We start from the raw sequence: 20,004 nt of genomic DNA, 5'->3' as shown, positions 1-20,004 counted from the left end.
CACAGCAAAAGTGGTGAAGAAATGGCTAGCAGACAACAACATTAACGTTTTGGAGTGGCCCAGCCAGTGTCTTGACTTGAATCCTATTGAGAATCTGTGCAGGGAGCTAAATATCAGAGTGATGGCAAGAAGACCCTCCAACTTGAAAGATTTGGAGCTCATTGCTAAAGATGAATGGGCAAAAATACCTATAGAGACGTGCAAAAAAACTGGTCTGCAATTATAGGAAGCATTTGATGTAATAGCTAATAAAGGCTTTTCTATTGATTATTGAGAAGGGTATGAAAAATTTTGAACTGGACACTGCTCAAATGTAAATAAAAGCTAAGAATTTTTTTTCCCCACAATAATTCCTCTTTTACATCGTCTTATTATCTTTTGGGAGACAATTACTGTATGCCATTTTCCCATCAAAAAATTACTTGCTGGTTGAATAAAACTTAGTCAAAATTTGCCAGGGGTATGAATAATTATGGGCAGCACTGTATTAAACCTGAAGTGTCAGGTTTGCGTTAAGGGTGAACACACTCATGCAACCAGCTCATTGTACATTTTTTTTGTTAAGTTTCCCTTCTCCTAATAGATTTGATTTTCAATTGAATGCTACAAGCTATAGTTTACATTAAAGTTTTGAAATTATTATGCTAGAATTTTTTTACAGCACAACAAGGCATTTTAACAGGGTTGTGTATGCTTTTTAATATGCCTGTACACACACACGCACACACTTATTTTGTCTTATTTATTCAACTTTGAAAGGGTATTACTGATTTAGAAACACTGGAAACAATGCACACTGCATAGAAAATCCCTGCTCCACTTAAAGAGACACTGAAGCGAAAAAAAAAAATTATGATGATATGATTTGAATGTGTAGTACAGCTAAGAAATAAAACATTAAGATCAGATACATCAGTCAAATTGTTTCCAGTACAGGAAGAATTAAGAAACTCCAGTTTTTATCTCTATGGAAAAAAGCCATTAATCTCTGCGACTTTCGTCGTGGAGAGGGCTGTTATCTGACTTTTATTATCTCAACTGTTACTAAACAAATTTCTTTTCCTCTGGCAGAGGAGAGGAGAGGTCATTAGTTCACAGACTGCTCTGAAAGAATCATTTTGAATGCTGAGTGTTGTGTAATCTGCACATATTATAGAATGATGCAATGTTAGAAAAAACACTATATACCTGAAAATAAAAATGAGAATATCTTCTTTGCTGCTAATCTAGTAATTATTCATAGTACACAACCAATTCATTATATCATATATATTTTTTTCGCTTCAGTGTCTCTTTAAAATGTCACATTGCCAGCACAAAAACATTGCCCACATAAAGGTTGCATAAAATGTCAATAACATTCACAAAGAGTGTGTGCGTGCGTGTGTGTAAAAGGATATTTAACTGCTCTTTTACATACAGCTCATGCGTGTATGGCTTGCCTTGTGTTTGAATACATTTGCATAAATACATACTGAAACATACCTTTTCACTCCACGCCCATAGGCCAACTCCAAGGAAGGCTATCCCCAAAAACTGAAACAGAGAAAAGACAGTGTGTTAATTCCTATTTTTCCAACTCTTGTCACATAATGGCTCGCTTATGGTGCCCATACATGGTACAATTTGTTTCATCCAATCTTACCATTTCAATGTAATATAAGGGAACTGCCTATAATATTTCAGTATATTCACTTAATTTACCCTTATACTACATAGAAATGGTAAGATTGTGTGAAAAAAATTGTACCATGTATGGGCACCATTAGATAAGTTCGGAGACTCATCTTGTAGATCGCTGTCTGGTTATTATGCATGTTCTAGCGCATATGTAAAAGGATGAATTCATCTCTTTCTTCAATGAATTTATTCAGCTCAATAAACAAATCATTCTTATCAATCACACAGTACAAACCTGTCATACGCTTCAGCTACAACAACTAAGCATATAATAAAAAAGAATATAATCACTGGCTACCTGCATTGAAGAAAATAAAAAAAACCTGAAAACAGACAGAAGTTCCAGAGATATACTGTAGGTTTCACAAGTAGAAATAAAAAGCAGGAGATGAACTTTTGTACTTCCTAATGACCAGCAAAGCCACATTCTGGGTTCATACATTTTTTATAACTTCCAAAAATGCAAAATAGACAAAATGTGCATTAACCACTAGAGGACCAGAGCCTTTTTCTCCATTCAGACCACTGCAGCTTTCATGGTTTATTGCTCGCTCATACAACCTACCACCTAAATGAATTTTACCTTCTTTTCTTGTCACTAATACAGCTATACTACTTCTCCTGAGTACGGCGATACCACATGTGACACTTTTTTGCAGCCTAGGTGCGCTAAGGGACCCAACGTCCTATTCACAGGTCATTTTGAGGCATTTGTTTTCTAGACTACTCCTCACGGTTTGGGGCCCCTAAAATGCCAGGGCAGTATAGGAACCCCACAAGTTACCCCATTTTAGAAAGAAGACACCCAAAGGAATTCCGTTAGGAGTATGGTGTGTTCATAGAAGATTTTATTTTTTGTCACAAGTTAGTGAAAAATGACACTTTGTGAAAAAAAAGCAATAAAAATCAATATCCGCTAACTTTTGACAAAAAATAAAATCTTCTATGAACTCGTCATACACCTAACAGAATACCTTGGGGTGTCTTTTCTAAAATGGGGTCACTTGTGGGGTTCCTATACTGCCCTAGCATTTTTACGGGCCCAAAACCGTGAGTAGTCTGGAAACCAAATGTCTCAAAATGACTGTTCAGGGGTATAAGCATCTGCAAAGTTTGATGACAGGTGGTCTATGAGGGGGCGAATTTTGTGGAACCGGTCATAAGCAGGGTGGCCTCTTAGATGACAGGTTGTATTGGGCCTAATCTGATGGATAGGAGTGCTAGGGGGTTGACAGGAGGAGATTGATGGGTGTCTCAGGGGGTGGTTAGAGGGGAAAATAGATGCAATCAATGCACTGGGGAGGTGATTGGAAGGGGGTCTGAGGGGGATCTGAGTGTTTGGCCGAGTGATCAGGAGCCCACACGGGGCAAATTAGGGCCTGATCTGATGGGTAGGTGTGCTAGGGGGTGACAGGCGGTGAATGATGGGTGTCTCAATGTGATTAGAGGGTTGAATAGATGCAAGCAATGCACTGGCGAGGTGATCAGGGCTGGGGTCTGAGGGCGTTCTGAGGGTGTGGGCGGGTGATTGGGTGCCCTAGGGGCAGATAGGGGTCTAATCTGATGGGTAACAGTGACAGGTAATGACAGGGGGTGATTGATGGGTGATCAGTGGGTGATTAGATGGCAGAACAGATGTAAACAATGCACTTTGGAGGTGATCTGAGGGTAGGTCTGGGGCAATCTGATGGTGTGGGAAGGTGATTAGATGCCAGTAAGAGGCAGGTTAGGGTCTGATCTGATAAGTGGCAGTGACAGGTGGTGATTGACGGGTGAATGACGGGTGAATGACGGGTGATTGACAGGTGATTGACAGGTGATTGACAGGTGATTGACAGGTGATTGACAGGTGAATACAGGGGAGAATAGATGTATACAGTACACAAAGGGGGGGGGGGGGGGTATGGGGGGGTCTGAGGTCGTTCTGAGGGTGTGGGTGATTGGGTGCCCTAGGGGCAGATAAGGGTCTGATCTGATGGGTAGCAGTGACAGGTAATGACAGGGGGTGATTGATGGGTGATTAGTGGGTGTTTAGAGGAGAAAACAGATGTAAACAATGCACTTGGGAGGTGGTCTGACGTCGGATCTGCGGGCGATCTGATGGTGTGGGTGGGTGATCAGATTGCCCGCAAGGGGCAGGTTAGGGGCTGATTGATGGGTGGCAGTGACAGGGGGTGAATGATGGGTGACTGACAGGTGATCAGTGGGTTATTACAGGGGGGATAGAGGCATACAGTACACGGGGGGGGGGGGGTCTGGGGAGAATCTGAGGGGTGGGGGGTGATCAGGAGGGAACAGGGGGCAGTTTAGGGTATAAAAAGAAAAAATAGCGTTGACAGATAGTGACAGGGAGTGATTGATGGGTGATTAGGGGGGTGATTGAGTGCAAACAGTGGTCTGAGGGGTGCTGTGGGCGATCAGAGGGAAGGGGGGGAGATCAGTGTGCTTGGGTGCAGACTAGGGTGGCTGCAGCCTGCCCTGGTGGTCCCTCGGACACTGTGACCACGAGGGCAGGAGGCAGCCTGTATAATAGGATTTGTATACATTACAAAGCCTATTATACAATTTGTCAGCGGCGATCGGGCAGCTAGTAACCCGCCGGCGCTTCCAAACGGCCGACGAGTTACAGCGCGAGAGGGCGGAGCCTGTCGCCGGCGGGTGATCGCGTCACGAGTGATGCGATCGCCGCATAACCACGCCCGCCACCGCCGATGGGCGTATTGCGGTCGTTTAGGCCTAGTCCTTGCCGCCGCCCATCGGCTATGGGCGGTCGGCAAGTGGGTAATGCAGTATAAAAACCTGACATTTTGGCAATGAACGGTCTTAAGGTTACCAGGACATCTGTGCAAATAGCTGTATCCCTCCTCCCTTCCTTCTCTCCCCTCATGGTAATCAATTAATTAGTGGGTTAAGCTAACTGTGAAGCCTACTGAAGTCCCGCCTCCCTAGCAACTGACAGACTATTCATTGACCACTAGAAAGCTATAGCTTCAGCAGGGATCACAGATGTCTTTGTCCCCCAGGTTGTTAAAAGGGGCACTACAGGGAAGGAGGCATTTTTTTTAATTGATATAAATGATCAAACATGGGAGTATTGAAATTTTCTTTTTTTTTTTTCTTTTTTTTTTTTTATACAAAAAAAAAAACTTTTATATCATATACACACACACACTGTATATGTAGAGCCTTCACATAACTCACTTAACCAGTGGGCATCCCGGCCGTCACTAGTGTAGTTGGCAAAGGAGATGCCAAATCAGCTCATTCATTTGAGGAGGACTTTAAAAGTAACTGCTGTTTTTGTGCAGAATTACTTTCCCTGCATTATCATCATCAACAACATCTCCGCCGTTAACTACACAAGCAACGGGATGCTCGCTGGTTAGGCGAGTTATGCTAAGGCTCTCATATATATTTTTATCATTTCTTTTTTTTCAATACTTCCACCACATGCTTGTTTGATTATTCCAATCAGTTAAAAATGCCTAATTTGCTATAGAGCCCCTTTATACTCATAGCTGCTGAGGACAGATCAGGGGAAAAAGGAGGGAGGCGGCACAATGTTAAGCTGAAGCAGATGTGTGGTGTACACGCCACCACTACTGACATCCTGCAGCCTAGACTTTAACCACTTCAGGACCACAGGCTTACACTCCCCTAGTGACCAGGCTATTTTTTACAATTTAGTGCTCTGCAGCTTTAATAGCTCGCTGCAAATCCATATAACTTAGCACGCAAGTGAATCCCTCCCCCCCCCCCCCTTTTCTGCCCACCAACAGAGATTTCTGTTGGTGGGCTCTGATCGCTGGTGTCTTTTTTTATTATTATTATTTTATTTTTTTTTTTATTAATTTATTTGTATTCTTTTTTTAAATAAAATTAATTCCCTCCCAAACCCCAACAGCCAATCAGGGTGATCCTCTATCATAGACATTAGCCTATGAGAGTGAATCACGATCCGAGCCTCTCCAGGGGACAGCCGAGTGTCACGGCTGTCCCCAGTTTAGCGCTGCAGTAGATCACAGCGCTGTACAATGTTAATAGACGCGGTCTAACAATCTGCTAGCGGAGATCGGCACTAATCTCCACCCACCGTTCTTGACGCGTTTCGGCGTTAGGCGGTCCTGGGGCTGCCACCTTCCCCATCCCCAATGGCGTTAGGCGGCCGTGAAGGTGTTAAAATGTATATCTCGGGGAAAAAAATGCTTTGTTTTTGCAATACATATATCTAAAACCCATTTTTTATATTTGTTCCCACTTTTAAGAAAAGCACTAATAATAAGGTTACTTAAGTAGGGTTTTAAGAAATCTGTCAAAGCTTAGGATGACAGATGGAATAATGTGTGTACAACGCATGGTGTTAACATTACATAGTACCTGTCAACATTATGACAACTACAGTTGCCCTTGAGGAAATGTTACAGCTCTGAATGGCCCACTGCGGTCATCTTTGTCAAGCCTACTATGTCATGTTAATACTAAACCTTTTACACAATGCTATAACGATGTATTATTCTGTATTGTTGCCCATTGAAGGAACTCTTTATTCTCAAAGTTTGTTCTTGGTAACTCACATATTTTAAGAGACTTTGCTTTAACAAAAATTCAACCTAACTTTACTATAGATCCAAATATATTAACATATTAAAATAAACCAGTATTTTTTTTTATCAAATTTCTATTATTTTATAGTAAGTTAGTTTGGTAGGTGATCTAAAGGTACAGACTAACCAACAAGCTCATGGTCATTGGAGTGTAGTCATTGTAGGTGATTTAATAGACCTTCCCAGATAGCGAGTTGTGTTAAACATTGCCACTGTATCTTGTGGTCCACATCGACCTTCGGTTTTGCAGCAACCACTGTGAGATTGTATTGTGCTTATTAGTGATATTTTAAAAAAAAAAAAAAAAAAAAAAAAAAAAAAAAAAGGATTTTCACTATAGAAGATTTTTTTTCATAGTTATGAAAATTGCATTGGTCCCTATTCACCTTTACTATGATGCAGCTGCTCCAGAGAATTATCCTTTGGAAAAGTCAGTCACATGACCCAGAGATCTGTGTACAAAGTGTGGAGTTTTGCTTCCTCAGCATGAAGACATCGCATACATTCAAAAACAGCACCTGGAAATTTGGAGGCAGGGTGTAGCAGAAAAACGGCTCACCCTGCTCCTGCAAAGGTCCCAGCAGAGTTAATTACTATTACCCCTCCAGGCCACCATGGACTCAAGGGAAAGATGCAATTCGTCTGCCAGCTTTTGCTGGTGGCCGAATTGAACGGTTTTTTTCCGTAATTTTAGCTACTTCTTTTGCCGGCATCCGAGTTATCCTCTGAGCGCCACTGTAGCCGTAATTCCCATTACAGTATTGCGGCGCTCGAAAGACATCTCCTAACCACCCTATCCTCATCTCCCATGGCCTTCGCAATGGCCCATATCATATTATCCTCTGAGCGCCACTGTAGCCGTAATTCACATTACAGTATTGCGGCGCTCGAAAGACATCTCCTAACCACCCTATCCTCATCTCCCATGGCCTTCGCAATGGCCCATATCATATTATCCTTAACAATTAAAGAAGATATTCAAAATAAGTTTGGTATTACTTTTTTACCAACTTTGTAGTACTGTTTTAATTGCTTTGTGCTGAAAAGTTATTTTTAAATAAGATTAAAAATGATTTCCTGGTAAAAACAAAAACTCACGAGATAAAGTTAATTGGATAAGGGCCTACGGGTTTATAAAAGCTACATAAACCTCTGCCCTTGCTGCATTAAAGGGAACCTAAACTGAGTAGGATATGGATTTTTCCTTCTAAAATAATACCAGTAGCCTGACTCTCCTGCTGATCCTGTGTCTCTAATACTATCAGCCACAGCCCCTGACCAAGCATGCGGATCAGGTGCAATGACTGAAGTCAGACTGGATTAACTGTATGCTTGTTTCAGGTGTGTGATTCAGCCACTACTGCAGCAAAAGAGATCAGCAGGGCTGCCAAGCAACTGGTGTTTAAAAGCAAAAATCCATATCCCTCTCAGTTCCCTTTAAGAAGCCATTTTGTGATCATTTAGTAATTTCTTGCTGCTTTAAAGCACACCTGAACTGAGAGGGATATGGAGGCTGACACATTTATTTCCTTTTACACAATGCAGATTGCCTGGATCTCCTGCAGAACATCTACCGCTAATATTTGTAGTCATAGACCCTGAACAAGCGTGCCAATCAGGTGTTTATGACTGAATCCTGGTTGGATTAGCTGCATGCTTGTTTTAGGTGTGTGATCCAGATACTACTGCAGCGGAAAGACTGACCGGTCGCCACTTCCAGCTTCTCCTTACTACCTCGTGTGTGATGATGGTATCAGGAGAGGAGAGGAGTTTGGTTGGATTGGACAGCAGTCTGTATTCCATCCAAATAGCATCTGACAATCACACATGAAATCAATACTGACCCAGCTAGCCAGGTGCAAAGAGAAAAGAAGAATGTAAAAAATGGTTAATGAGTGAAACTTTGTGCATGGCAAACTAGGATATATTCCATACAGTATAAATTAAAGATGAGCCTGAACTAGGGCTCACAAGACCCTAGGTCGGGAGCGTCAAACTCAAATGCAAAGTGGGCCAAAACTTTACACTGGAACCTAGTCGTGGGCCAACCTCAAGGTCAACAGGCCACCTTCCTCCCTAATAAAGTTCCCAGGTGTCTAATGGCCCCCATCCAACCCCTACACAGTTCCCTGGTGTCTAGTGGTTATCCCTGCCCTATATAGTTCCCTGGTGTCTAAAGACCCCCACCCTCCCCTATACAGTTCCTTGGTGTCTAGAGGCCCCACCCTCCCCCATACAGTTCCCTAATGTTTAGTGCTTTCTGTAATAACCACCTTTTGCTCCGGCACCAGCAAACTCATCAGCAGGAGTTTGCAAACATGACTCTTCACACAGCAAGCAGGAGATAGACTTTCTCAGGCTTCTTCAATGTTTACGTTATTTATTCAAGTAACAGAAATACAGATAGATACAGTTTATCATCTCCTTGCAAAGCAGACTTCCATGTTGCGTTACAGCGGCGTGAGTACCTTCCTTCTGAAAGTACCCAGGTCTTCTTGTATCTACTCTATGTTACATCTAGACTACCTATGTACAGCATACATCATATCAGATTACAGAAAGGAATGAACATACTTAGAGAAACAATTGGGTTCCAGTCAGTAGAAGTCAGAGATGAAGGGCATGAAAGTATGAAGCAGAGTGAGCTCTGAGCGCCCCCCCTAGGTGTTTAATACCGACTAGGAAAGAGTTAAACGTGACATCATATTCGCCATCCCCTAGACCCGACTATTGGATGAGCCCTATCGTGGTGTCATAATACCCACCCACTCGATTAATAATCAATGAGGCATTTGGCCTATATGCAGGACCGTGAATGTTTAGTAAATATGGCCAATGTTTTCTGTTCCTGTGGTTGAGGTCAGAGTAGTCCGATGGCCTTCTTTTAGGAACATGTTCTCAGTATCTGCGTGTATCCTCTGCTACACGCAGACCCTGAGATGCCTCTGCCTGCATCACAAAACCTCTATTTATTTTAAAGGCATACACTGCGGACAAGCCTTTTACATAAAACTCAGGCCAAGTAACTGAGGCCTACTTAAATTATAACACTTTCCCCTACTTCCCCCATATGGATTCCCTGGTGTTCAAGGACTTCACCTTCAATATAGCTTCCCAGGTGGTCTAGAGTGGGCCAAACATAATGCAAAGTGGAGAAACCACTTGAGGGCCAAATGTAGTGGCTCTGAGGTCCACATTTGGCCCGCGAGCTGGAGTTTCACATATACGCCCTAGGCACAATAACCAAGAATGCCACAAGACAAAGTGCCATCTTAAATTAACCTTTTCACCCGAGGAATGGCTATTAAGCTTCCTATTCATTTATTACCATCTCTAAAGCTGAGGAGTTGCAGCTCATCTCTATTTGGACACCTTGCAAAAGACCGCCATTTTTGGCACAAAGCTGGGCCAATGATTTGGGCACCACCATAGGCTGTAATGAGAATTGGGGCCATAGCAGGCCTCGGTGACTAATTTGGGCGCCCGTCATTGCCAGGATACAAATTAGAGAAAAAAAATAGGTAGTTCAGCAGCCAGTGCATGAGTTATGTCTCCCTGTCTGTACCTGCGCAGTACACGCCTGGTGACGGCGGGAGCGAGGACACGGCCGTGCAGGCACAGTGGTTTTCTGATTTTAGAGTCAGAAATTCCAGAAGTGAACTGGAGGTGGGGACAGGAGCATCGGTGAGTGGCTGCGAAGGCACAGGACATCTGCAGGGCACCATTAGAAGCCCCAGGTAAGTTCAACTCTTTTTTTTCCCCCTAGCCCCCTACAGTACTCCTTTACCATAACCCTCTCTTTTCAGGTTCCCTTTAAAACAAGACAATTTGTTCTCAATTTTTAACATTACTGGCCAGATGTGTAAGGTGACATATGCAGACACACACAGACTTTAACCACTTCAGCCTTCAGTCATTTTCACTTTACGCATCTGAGCAATGTTCACCTCCCATTCATTAGCCTATAACTTTATCACTACTTATCACAATGAACTGATCTATATCTTGTTTTTTCCGCCACTAATTAGGCTTTCTTCGGAGGGTACATTTTGCTAAGAGCCACTTTACTGTAAATGCATTTTAACAGGAAAAATAAGAGAAAAAAAAAAGGGAAAAAAAAATATTATTTCTCAGTTTTCGGCCATTACAGTTTTAAAATAATACATGCCTCCATAATTAAAACCCATGTATTGTATTTGCCTAATAGTCCCGGGTATTACACCATTTAAATTATGTCCCTATCACGATGTATGGCGACAATATTTTATTTGGAAATAAAAGTGCATTTTTTCCGTTTTGCATCCATCACTATTTACAAGCTTATAATAAAAAAAAAAAAATACAAATATTTCACCTTTACAATGATATTTAAAAAGTTTAGACTCTTAGGTAAATCTTTACATGTTTTTTGTTTTATTATTGTAATGTTTTTCTTTAATTAAACATTTTATTTGAGTATTTTTGGGAGGGTGAGATGTAAATAGTAATTTTTTTAATGTAAATATAGGTTTATTTTTATTACATTATTTTTTTTTTACATGTGTATGTAGTTTTACTTTTTGGCCACAAGATGGCAGCCATGAGTTTGTTCACATGACATCACTCTAAGTGTAACATGTACGCTTAGAGGGACGTAGGGGGACGCAAGAGGCAGAAAAAGCGAGGTTTCCGAGAGAAGCGGTCGCGTTTTCTGCGGGGCAGAGGAATCAATCATCGGGCACCATGTCCCGATTTATTGATTCCTGGGCTAACGATGCACACACGCGATCGGCCGCAGGAGCGCACATGGCCTTCTGGACGTAGCTTCTACGTCCAGAAGGCTTAAATGGTTAATAATACCAGGGAGTGGAGATGAGCATTGCTTTATCAAAACACAAGGCATTTATAAGTCATCAATTCCAGCAGAAAGCTAAAGAAGAAAAAAAGTATGTACCTCACTTGAGAGGACATCCAATCACCAGCTGGGCATCTGAACCTCACATAAAAGAGTGCCATACACTAAGGTGATTACAGAACCCACTATTACACTTCCAGAACCATCAAAGGAAATGGTTAGGATTGGAACTCAATCTACAGCACCATAACATTAAATACAAAAGGCCACCAATCCACGTTCCCAGCATTATATATAAAGTATGTAATACACATGAAAAGGACTGAGATAGAGATGGGATAGTTTATGCATTAAGATCTATTCATTAAGATTCTCCAAACCCCCTTTGAGTTGAGTTCTCTCTCTGGTGTCCTCTATTTGGAAAAGCAGCTTGCTGCAAGATTTTGATATAGAAAAAGTTCCCTTCACAGAACTGGAGCAGTTTTACACATGACCTGAAATCTAATGGCATGAGACTCCAGGCATACAGTTCAGTTTATTAGCTTTTCCTACTGCCAGGAGCAAATGCCTCAAAGGCTACAGTGAACTTGTACTTGAAGCTGAGAGCACATCAGTAATTTAATATTTATATATATTAAAAAAAAAGAAAAAGAAAAAAGTAGGCAATGTAATAAATCAGGAGAGATACATGGCTAGTCTTTTTGGTTCACAGCTCAACGAGTGAAATAGTGAAATTGTTCAAGCTTCAAGTTTTTCTCTATTGATAAAAAGGGACAGGAGTTTTTATGGAAATTATGTTGTCTCCAAGTGTCAAGGTTATCTGGTCACTGCTATCATCAAATAATATTGGCCATGGATGTTGTGTAATATATGCATAATAAACTTGGCCATACTCTAGAGACACATACAGCCTATATCCAACTCCAGTATATGCAGGCTGTAAACAGTATATTCAGTCAGTGACCAGGCTAACAAAAGCACAGTGGGCTTATTACTAAATAGGCACTTACACCATAGGGAGGGTCAATGAGATGCAAATAATTTCAAGTCGATGTAGGATGATGCAAATTTTGTATGCACATTTAAAGAGAACCAGAGACAAAAGAAAAAAGATGTTATACATACCTGTGGCTTCCTCCAGCCCCATCAGCCTGGATCGCTCCCACGCCGCCTTTCTCCGCTGCCTCTGTCCGCCAATAGCGGGTCCCGTCATTTCGGCCAGTCGATGCAAGCGCAGTGCGCTCCCTCCGTACTACGCAGGCGCATGCGTAAAGAGCCAGAAGGAGCCCTTGTGCATTCGGAAGACAGGTCGCGTCCGGCGGAAGTGACGGGACCCGGTACCGGCGATAGAGGCAGCGCAGGATGGTGGCGTGGGAGCGATCCAGGCTTATGGGGCTGGAGGAAGCCCCAGGTATGTATAACATCTTTTTTCATTTTTTAGAGATCGTTAGTCTCGGTTTCCCTTTAAGCAGCTTGAAAATGGATCAAATTTTACCTCGGCAGGATTTGATTGGTTCATTGTCAAGCTGCATAAAATGATGTACTAACTCAAAATGATTCCCATCTCACTGACTATCCCTTCTTCCATGTGTTTGTACATCCCATCAGGGTCAGTAAGGGCTCACACAATAAGGTCTAGAACCCACTGGAGTTTTTTGAGCATTTAGGGAGCACTTTCAGTCACCAGCGATTTCCCTAAACGCTCTGCCAATGTAAATGGATGGGACAAATTCCACTTGAGCGATTGTGATTAAGGAAATCACAATCGCAGGACATGTGTATTTTGGAAGCGTTTCCTTTCTAATGAATTGTATGGGAGCAGGGACAAATCGCTCCTAGAATGCTATCACAAATCACTAGCGATTGCAATAGCATTTTGCGCTTTCTAGTGGGTTCCAGGTCTAAACTATAGATGGTGGTGTGTTGTACCACAAGTCAAAGCCACCTCCTGTCTGCGTGAATGATGACCCAGATCATCAACATCACCTGCGCAAGTACACAATTTCTGTACTGGCACATTTAACATCATGGAGCCCTGTTAACAAAGAGGAAATTTGTAAACAGGTCACTATACGATCAAAACACTGACCGACACTTGCAGAAATGTTATTCCTACTTAAAGCGGAACTGTAAATTCCCTGAAACAAACTCACTTACACTTGATAAAGGCCCATCGGCCGAAATGTTGTGTTGTTTTATCACTATGGTGCAATAAAAACAGTGCTATAACTGCATTTATCCAGGTAGAGACCCAGTCGTTTTTTCTTTTACTGTTGTGGACTATCACACCCTGAGGGATCCGGGTGTGGACCGGTTGACTCCCTGGCCTAATTGGATTTACCACTGCAGTCGAGCTCCAGGGACTGCTTCTCTTCTCCTTGGCTTCCCAAGCCCCCAGCAGCCGTCCTGTCCCGCAGCAGGCCTGCAAGATCTTCCGTTCTACCGCCGCGGTGCAACTTCATTACCGTCGACACATGGCAACTGCGCCTGTGCGGCTCGGTCTACGCGTAGCTTTGTTCGCGTTCCCGCCTGCTATGGCATCCTGCACAGAGAAGAAAGCTTTGCATAGCCCAGGCCATGCAGGCGCAGTTGCTGTCGACTTGTAAGTCGACGGTAATGAAGCTACGGAAGATTGTGCAGGACCGGCGTGGAACAGGACCGCTGCTGGGGGCTTGGAAAGCCCCAGGTAAGTGAAAGTTTGTTTTCAGGGAATTTACAGTTCCGCTTTAAAAACAAAAATATATGATAGAATTAATGCAGATAAATTTGAAAATTTGAAATCCTTAAGGCTTGGGAAATCGCTTTGTTCTAGTGTTTTTTTAGAGCGATTTTCAACTTTCCTATACTTAACATTGGCTGGCCTCAGAAATGCCTGCTGAAACTGCATTTGCGTTTGGGGGGAAAAAAAATAAAAAAAATAAAAAAATCACATTGTTCTGGTGTGAACCCTCCTATTCAAATACTTTAGCCAAGCACTAGCATTTTAGACCAGAGACTTTTTTTCTCCCCACAAATACGGGCACATAGTGCTCACATTGATCCCTGATCGAGATATAAAGCGGGTTACGCTCTGGCAGGGATAAAAAGTCATAAACCGGGTGCAGATTTCAACTAGCCCGATTCAGAAGCCTTCAATATGAGATCATGAAATCCTAATTTTTTTCTTTTTAATACACACATTCCTTTTAACAACTTTAAAGCAGAATCACACACGCACACGCACGCACGCACGCACGCACGCACGCACACACACACACACACACACACACACACACACACACACACACACACCAAATTTATTGCAGCAGCCCAACTATCAAAATATTTTAAAGATGGTGGTGAAGAAGCTAGGAAATATTGTTGTATTAACCATCTATAACAGCATGGGTGCAAAAATTTATTAAAGAGAAACTCCAACCAAGAATTGAACTTTATCCCAATCAGTAGCTGATACTCCCTTTTACGTGAGAAATCTATTCCTTTTCACAAACGCATCATCAGGGGGCGCTGTATGACTGATATTGTGGTGAAACCCCTTCCACAAGAAGCTCTGAATACTATGGTACTTCTGGCAGTTTCCTGTCTGTGAACCTTGTTGCATTGTGGGAAATAGCGGTTAACAGCTGTTTCCAACTGCCAAAAAAGCATGCAGCAGCTACATTACCTGCCAACAGTAAAAATGTCACCATGTGATAAATGCCAGAATGTAAATCAGGGATTTAAAAGATTTTACAATGGGCAAACACTGACTAAATCATTCATACATAATTTTTGTAAAAATGAAGCAGTTTTTTTTTTCATTATTTTCACTGGAGTTCCTCTTTAAGTTCTTTTTTAGTTCAGTTCCTCTAAGTATCTAATGACCCTTTACCCAATTTTACAATAAATTATGTATTAAGTCATCTATGAGCATGTAGGTCATAACCTGACTGCGTCAGCAGATTGTGCATTAATGACAGGTGTTACCAGGAAGCCGCTAACAGGGTTTACAGAATTTATGCAACCATCGCTCGTGTGACACTTCTTATTTCATTACACTCTGTCTGGCCATAAAACGTCTATTATAACCAGCTGGAAGCAGCACCAGCAAAATGTCCGCTGCAGGCAGCTGTCACGATTATTTCCAGGGATAAAAATCAACTCATTGCTTGGAATATCCTTAGCTTGATATTAAAAAAAATGTAAAGCAATGACCATTTTCCAACATGAGCTACTAACTCATATTTACAGACAAAATTAAGAAAACGTGTCTTAATAACAGACAATAATAATGACAAATCACATGAGATGAATTTGAAGAGCAGAGCAAATGGTTTAGAAATGTAGCAGCTGGTCATCATTTTAACACTGCTGCTTTTCCCTAGTGGCCAATAATTGTTCATTGAACCTCTCAATCAGCAGTTACTGAAGGTATATTGACTGCGACTGTCACTCTTAGGATTCATCATCTGTGTAGTGGTTTTACAGGATCCACTGTCATATCCCTGTGTGCAAGAGCCATAGTAACAGAGAAGCTAGCAGAGTACAGATGACAGGTTTTATACATCACAAAATGCATGCACAGGCTTCACACTCAACAGCGGTTGTAAAACCAATATTATCAGAAAGGATGTGTCACCACTAATGGGAGACTAGCAAAAGCAACACAGAGTCACACAGTAACCATCTATCCAAGCGACTTTCTCATCTTTTATGCAAGATGTGATTTTCCTTTCCCCAAAAATGTCTGCCTCTGTAGTAATTCAAGGCTATGTAGTGTTCACATCTGTAGTAAACAGGTGACTGTGTATGTGCTTGAGGGCTCGTTTCCACTATAGCGAATCCGCATGCGGATTTGCACAGCCAATACAAATGGATGGGCCTGTTTCCACTTGTCAGTTTTGCTGTGCATTTTTCTCTGCAGGATTTTTCTGCACGGCAGAGCCCTCAGAATTCACCTGCATGTGGAATGCAGGCGAATCGCACACAATGTATTTAATAGGGAAATCGCATGCATTTTCCCCATGCGTTTTTTGCAGCGAATTCGCATAGGTACCAATGTAAATTCACACAGGCAGTGACATGGTTAAAATCGCATATACCCTCACCTATGCGAATTCACGGCAAAAAACGCATGCAGAATCGCATATGCGTGCGATTTCGTCAGCAGTGGAATCCAGGCGATTCCGCACCGCAATAGTGGAAACGAGCCATAAAGGGCCTCTGTGGAGGGGCTCAAAAGACAAAATCCGACACTTACCTGGGGCTTCTATCGGCCTCCTGCAGCTGTAATGTCCCGCGCCGTCCTCCTATGATCCTCCATTCCCCACCGCCGGTCCCGGTCTAATATTAGTCTAAATAGAAGACTAGTGATCACTCCCACGAGTGTCATCAGGAGCTTACTGTGCAAGACTAAATTTTCTTGTACTGTGCCTGCGCAGTAAGCTCCCGATGACGTGCGCAACCGCGGCCGCGCAGCTGTAGTCTACGTAGACGCTAGATTAGACCGGGACCGGTGGTGGGGAACGGAGGATCGGAGGAGGATGGCGCAGGACATGACAGCTGCAGGGGGCTGATAGAAGCCCCAGGTAAGTGTCGGATTGTGTCTTTTTAACCCCCTCCACAGAACCCCTTTAGGCCGGTTACACACTCAAAACGTGCAGGAGAAAGGCTCCTGCAGGCGTGTCGTCGGAATCTGCGGTGCAACGCTGAGTAGCGGCGGTAGTAGTTAATTTACCCGAAGGGGAAGCGCCGATTCCCGACGATAAAATGCGCCGGGATGCATCGTACCGCAACGCATCGAAACACAGCGTCGGGTGTGAAAGGTAAAAGTCTATGGACTTTCCTTTTACCTTGGTTAACGCAAAGTATAGACTTTGCGTTAAAACGCCAAAAGAGGGCTCTGGTGTGAAAGAGCCCTAAACTGAAGGTGTCATCTCCAATCAGCTAAAAGGGAACCTAAACAGAGGGATATGGATACTTCCTTTTAAACAATACCATTTGCTTGGAAGTCCTGCTAATCTCTTTATCTGCAGTAGTGGATGAATCACACACCTGAAACAAGCATGCAGCTAATCCAGTCTGACTTCAGTCAGAGCACCTGATCTGCATGCTTGTTCAGAGGCTGTGTTCAGAGGTTCCCTTTAAAGAGACTCTGTAACAATTTTTTCAGCCTTAGTTCTTCTATAAGTTCCTGTGCCTGTTCTAATGTGCTCTGGCTTACTGCAGCCTTTCCTAATTGCACTGTCTCTGTAATAAATCTTATCTCCTTTCCTCTGTCTTGTCTGTCGGGCTAAGGCTTGAATGTGTGGAATGTGCAGGGCTGCTTGTGATTGGATAGAAGCGATACACATCCTCTGCAGGCCCCCTGCACGCTCTGTATGACTCTCACACTCTGTTTATGTGAGCCTATCACAAGCTGGTTAGTTTGTTTGTAAACACTGCCTAAAACTGTTAATTACAAGCCAGGATTGCAGCAAAGAGTGGCAGAAACAGCACAGAGGGGCACAGGAGAAAATAAGGAATAGAATAGTATGCTTTTTAGTGTAAGAATATTAGAGTACAGATTCTCTTTAAAGTGGCATGAAACTAAAAATTACATTTTTGCTCAAAAATATTTGAACAGCAAAAAAATGAACAGAAAACATAAAAAGGTCTGGTTTAATGTCTTTTCACTGCATATTTACTCTTCACTGCATCAAACTGATCATTTTTTTCCTGCAACCAGCAGTCTTATCAAGGCTGTCTTGTAATTACTGAGCAAACAAAATAGAGAAAGTTCCCTGCTTCCTCCCTGGATACAGCAAAAGTTTGCACTGTTTACACAGCTTAGCATTGGGGCTTGTTTCCACTAGTTACAGATTCACATTTCCCCACATGAAAGCTACACGGGCAAAAGCTGTCTATCTGTAACATGGCTTGCCGTCCGGATCACACTTCAGTGCATGAAAACAGCCCCGGATCCCAGTGGAAATAGACCCTTAGCTGAAAACAATCTGATAATTTCAGTATAGCAAAGGCAATCTTATTAACTACATTATCTTGTGAATGCGGTAGAGGTAGAATATTAATTCTTCCAGTAGCTTTAAAACCATTTATATATTTTTATTCCTAATAGTTTTATACTGTGTTTAATGCTTTACACCGTATATGAAATTTAAGTTTCACCTAGTTAGTGGCGACTGTATCTCCAAAGAGCACTGTGGTGATGTCATGTTTGATATGTGAATTGTGCGTGCAGATTAAGGAACAGCTCAAGCACATGCATGGAATATAATCATAAAATTGAATAGATTACCCCAAGCACTAGGGCCAAACTGATTACTTTTGTTCTTTCTCAGTAAAGACAACTGCACACTTATTGATTTACCACAAGTGAATGATTTCAAGACACGCATTGAAGAGCTTCACCTTTATGAAGTAAAACCATAGTAGAACAGGAAATTCCAAAACCTAAACATTTATTAGGACTGATAAAATCACTCATTTCACAAAAACAGTAATTCAAGAGGCAGTGAGGAAGAGACCACAAGTATGCTCCATGACTCTTAGGAGGCAGAAGATATTAAAGAGAATCTGTATTGTTAAAATCGCTCAAAAGTAAACATACCAGTGCGTTAGGGGACATCTCCTTTTACCCTCTGTCACAATTTCGCAGCTCCTCGCCGCATTAAAAGTGGTTAAAAACAGTTTTTAAAAGTTTGTTTGTAAACAAACAAAATGGCCACCAAAACAGGAAGTAGGTTGATGTACAGTATGTCCACACATAGAAAAATACATCCATACACAAGCAGGCTGTATACAGCATTCCTTTTGAATCTCAAGAGATCATTTGTGTGTTTCTTCCCCCCTGCAGTTCTCATGCACTGAAGTTTCAGGCTGCTTGTTTCTTCCTGCAAACAGCTTTGCCCTTGTCTGTAATTCTTCAGTATGTGAAAGCCCAGCCAGCTCAGAGGACGATTTATCCAGCTTGTAAAAGATAAGAGAGAAGAGAGAAGCTGCTCTAATCTAAATAACACACAGGCAGTGTGCAGAGAGGGGCCTGGAAGGGGGAGTTCATAGCAGAACCACAACACTGAAGAACTTGGCAGCCTTCCAGACACAGGCTGACAAGTCTGACAAGAGAGATAAGTTGATTTATTACAGAGATGGTGATAGTAGAACGTGCTGCAGTAAGCCAGAACACATTAGAATAGCTTTTGGAACTTGTAGGATGATAAAAAACAGGATGCAATTTTTGTTACGGAGTCTCTTTAAGGTTCAATGCTTCAGGAAATGTTTCTCATTGCCTTGTAATTTTGCCAAAATATAACTTTACCATGCCCATAGACATGTGTAACTTAGGAAATAATGCAAAATAATAATCCATTACCCATAAAATTTCAATTAAAATTGCAATTGTGAAAGTTATGCAAAAATTCAGGAAACCAATATTACCCACAGGGTGCCTCACAGAACGGGGTGGCCACACATCTCACATGGGGCCATATTCTATTGCTGAATTCGCCAGCGCTAAGCACTGGCGAGTTCTTAACTTACTTCAGTAAAAATGGTTAAGCGCTCTTCTCTGCCTGTTCCTTCTTAGACACAGCAAATATGTCATATAATGAAAAAGCCCCCCCTTCGGGGAAAGACTCACCAGACTTCTAGGCCTCCAAGGCCAATGCTCGCATTCGGGGTATTGGCCACCACGCAGCCTCTCTGGCAGTCCTCTCTTGGCTATTCCCAGTCTGTGTAAGCAAAAAGCGGATTCCACATCGCGTAAAAGCGTACCAGTTTATTTTTTAAAAAAGTTAAAAACAGATCAGTGGTGTATAACCACTCATTGGGTCAGAAAACTTCATCAAAAATGAAAAACACAGCCAGCCCCTTGTTTGACAAGCTACCTGATTCCAGGTACAGGGGTAT

General features: G+C 42.3%; 1 protein-coding gene across 1 annotated transcript in view; it reads right to left on the bottom strand.

Annotated features, from left to right (window-relative positions):
• TSPAN5 (tetraspanin 5) overlaps positions 1-20,004 on the bottom strand; it is a 213,091-nt gene that overhangs the window by 63,674 nt on the left and 129,413 nt on the right. The window contains exon 2 of the mRNA XM_068232169.1: positions 1,486-1,536. Coding sequence (XP_068088270.1) covers positions 1,486-1,536 — 51 coding nt within the window. The remainder of the gene's footprint in view (positions 1-1,485; positions 1,537-20,004) is intronic.

Source organism: Hyperolius riggenbachi, chromosome 1 (genome assembly GCF_040937935.1).
Source record: "Hyperolius riggenbachi isolate aHypRig1 chromosome 1, aHypRig1.pri, whole genome shotgun sequence".
Classification (NCBI taxonomy): domain Eukaryota; kingdom Metazoa; phylum Chordata; class Amphibia; order Anura; family Hyperoliidae; genus Hyperolius; species Hyperolius riggenbachi.
Note: the sequence above shows the minus strand (reverse complement) of the source record. Positions and strands in the feature narration are given on the sequence as shown.